General features: G+C 46.4%; 1 protein-coding gene across 1 annotated transcript in view; it reads right to left on the bottom strand.

The window, feature by feature from the left end:
• The window catches only part of PTCHD4 (patched domain containing 4), a 164,047-nt gene extending 161,217 nt beyond the window's left edge, over nucleotides 1-2,830 (bottom strand). The window contains exon 1 of the mRNA XM_023757713.1: nucleotides 2,368-2,830. Coding sequence (XP_023613481.1) covers nucleotides 2,368-2,796 — 429 coding nt within the window. The 5' untranslated portion in view covers nucleotides 2,797-2,830. The remainder of the gene's footprint in view (nucleotides 1-2,367) is intronic.
• Nucleotides 2,831-3,029: the final 199 nt, after the last annotated feature.

Genomic DNA, 3,029 nt, shown 5'->3' with positions numbered 1-3,029 from the left:
AATATAGCAGAATAAGGGCTTCACAGTTTATAGAGCCAATATATAATTCAGTTATTTTATGGTTAGTGGATAATTCTACTTTTACTACATTGACCTTCATAATCTATTACTCCATTCATTTATGATTATCTTCTGACTTCTACCAAGACGTAGATCGACCAACCAATCAGGCAACAAGTTTAGATGGAGCCCCTCTTATAGGCCTAGCATGGAGTTGGCTCAATGATGGACCCCAAAATTACAGAGTCCCTGCTTACAGGTAACTCTGGGTGGGAACGCTGACATCTACTACTTTTAAGCCCCACGAGGGTAAGAACCCTGATTTTTGTGCCTCAAATTCTATCTCATGTGTTGAGAGGAACACCTGGTGAATCATAGGAGCACAACTAACAATTATTAAATAAGTGAATTAAAGGCCTCAGGGGTCTGTACTATAAATGTTATAATGATAAAATGTCCACAGTGGCCGGTTGGCCAAAGCTCTTACACCTAGAGAATACTGCTGAATAAAGGAAACAAGGGACCCAACTAAGAATGCATATCAATAAAGTGCAAACTAGCCTCAATAGGGAAAGCTAAGTGAAGTTTCAAACCTTTCTTTACACCTGATGTTGGCATAGAAAAGAACTCAGTTAAAAGGCTGTAGCTGGAAAGATCACTCCCCACCACATCCTTTTGTTTAGCAAGCAATAATGCTGATGTAAAGGGTCCAGAAAATGAAAAGCATGCTGCCCAACCACATACTAGTATATTCATCATACTCCCTTCAATAAGTGTGAAGCAGACAAGCCCTTACCTAGATTTCAAGCTGATGAATCATCTGTCCAGTTTCACTAAACCTCAAGGGGCTGTTCAACTAAACCAGGGGCTGAAACCCTGTCAGCCTCCAGATACATTTAAATAAGGACAACATGTTAAAAGGAAGCAGGTGATGAGGTTTCCTGAGGAATCCCTAGTTGCTAAGTGCATTAAAGCCTCCTTCAGTTCAGGGAAAAGAGGCTTTTGATCTCAAAAAGCATGAGAAAATTATTTTGTGTGTATAGATGCTGACAATATCAGATAAACAGAAATATTAGCGATTTCCTATATTTAGGCCATCCATTTATTTATTGAACCTGGGGTTCCTCCTATTCCATTATCCCTATGGAAACACACACACACACACACACACACACACACACACTTCGTCACACACATTAGAAGAAAGAAAATTCCTTCTTCTGGGGAAACCCCTGTCTTGGGAATACTTGGTTGTGCAGCCTCTGAGCCTGCATAGGGTCGAGCATACAAATGGTGCAGTGACTCTTTGGAAGTCACATTTGTCCCTGAAACTTCAGTCACCTGGAGACTGCATGCCTCATTGCCCGCAGCAGCTCAATCCTGACAGTGTAGGATGAGTTTAGAAATCTCATTGGAGCAACACAATTTGAATTGAGCGTTTAAACAGCACAGTATTTGTAGTGCTGAAATAACCATCCTTTGCAATTTTTGCTGATTGTGGACTTTTTCTTTTCTTCTGCTATTATAATAATCTTGCCTTGGTTTGGATATTTTCATGAGAAGAAGATAACAGGGCTCAGTAAACTAGTACATCAGTCAGCTGCACATTCCCATTTTCACACAGAGAAAATCCCTGCTCCTTTTGCTATGCCAACACACATACACACACAGTTCCTGGAATCCCAACTGCATTCATACCCATTACTCTCAGACAGACTCACACAGGGCACTGAGACAAAACTCCCTACATGTCAAAATCAAGCCAGGCTGAAGATGCAGATAGGTGGATATGGCGCCAGGTGGATGTGTAATCAGTAATAAGAAATACATTGAGCCCCATAATGAAAAGAAATCCCCCAAATTGTTCAGGATTCCCCCTCCCCCTTTCCATTCACTGATTTATTAACCCTGAACAAAGATGTAATTGCAGGGTCTCAGGAATCATTTTTTTTTCCTTTTTTTCATTTTTTTTGGCATTTGTTTTGTTTGACTTTGAATATTCTTAATATCTAGTCATACCATTCATTGCCTGTTTTCTTCACTCAGTTGCCCATCTTTCCCCCCCCAAAATGAAAGAAGCATCAGCTTCTGAGTCTTAAAGATGAGTGAGACCTCTGCATTTTCTTTGCTTGTTTAGGGCAAGAAATGAAGTGCTGCCTCTTTAATTGGCAGAAGCATGCAGGAGGAGCATACCTTTAATTTAGTGTTGGGATACCTCACTTGCACCCTGGCTGTTGTCTTATTGGAGACGGCAGCCTGCCTGAGATCCTCTAGCACTGAAATAATATCATCCAGCACGCATTTCTTATCCTGATTTCTCAACACACACAGATGGGAAAAAGTATAATTATAGCCCTTGTGGTTCACCTTCATTTCCAGCACGGCTCGGTGGGTCTGCAGGATCCCCTCAGCATGGAGCAAAATATTGTCCCCGGGTGGGGAGAGGAGGATCACCCTGCCATACCTCCCGGGGGTGTGCAAGTCCGAATAGAGCTGGCTTTTGGACTGGTCCAGGGGGAAAAGGCTGCTGGCCAGGCTGCGCTCGATCTTGGCCAGGCTGTGGCTGGGAGCGACCAGGCGCTCCAGGTCGCTCTCGGGCTGGAAGTGGTTGAGCGCGCTGAGGCCGAAGGTGATGGTCAGGACTGCGGGCACGGTGAGGAAGAAGACGGGGTGCCGGCTCACGCACAAGCCCAGCCTGTGGCAGAAAGACTGGAGCCCTCTGCGAAGCACCTGCCGCAGCAGCATCCTCCACCAGATCCAGCTTGCAGGCGCTCCCGGCCGTCTTAAAAAGCACATGTGACACGTGTCAGCGCCGGGCTACCCGGGTCTCCCGCATCCCGCCCCCTCGGGACCGAACCCCCTCCCCACCGCCGCCGCCTCCCCGCCCCCCTCCGCGCTCACCCCGGACCGCTCCGCCTGGTCTTTCCCCGGCCCCACCTCCATGCGCTCCACTACTCTTTCAAACACTGCAGCAAGTTGCAGCAAGGCGGGCAAATAGCGACGGCGCGCTGCGGGGGCTCCGCGGGGCC

The sequence above is a fragment of the Myotis lucifugus genome, unplaced genomic scaffold, assembly GCF_000147115.1.
Source record: "Myotis lucifugus unplaced genomic scaffold, Myoluc2.0 scaffold_111, whole genome shotgun sequence".
NCBI lineage: Eukaryota > Metazoa > Chordata > Mammalia > Chiroptera > Vespertilionidae > Myotis > Myotis lucifugus.
The sequence above is the reverse complement of the archived record's forward strand: the minus strand, read 5'-3'. Positions and strand labels throughout refer to the sequence as shown.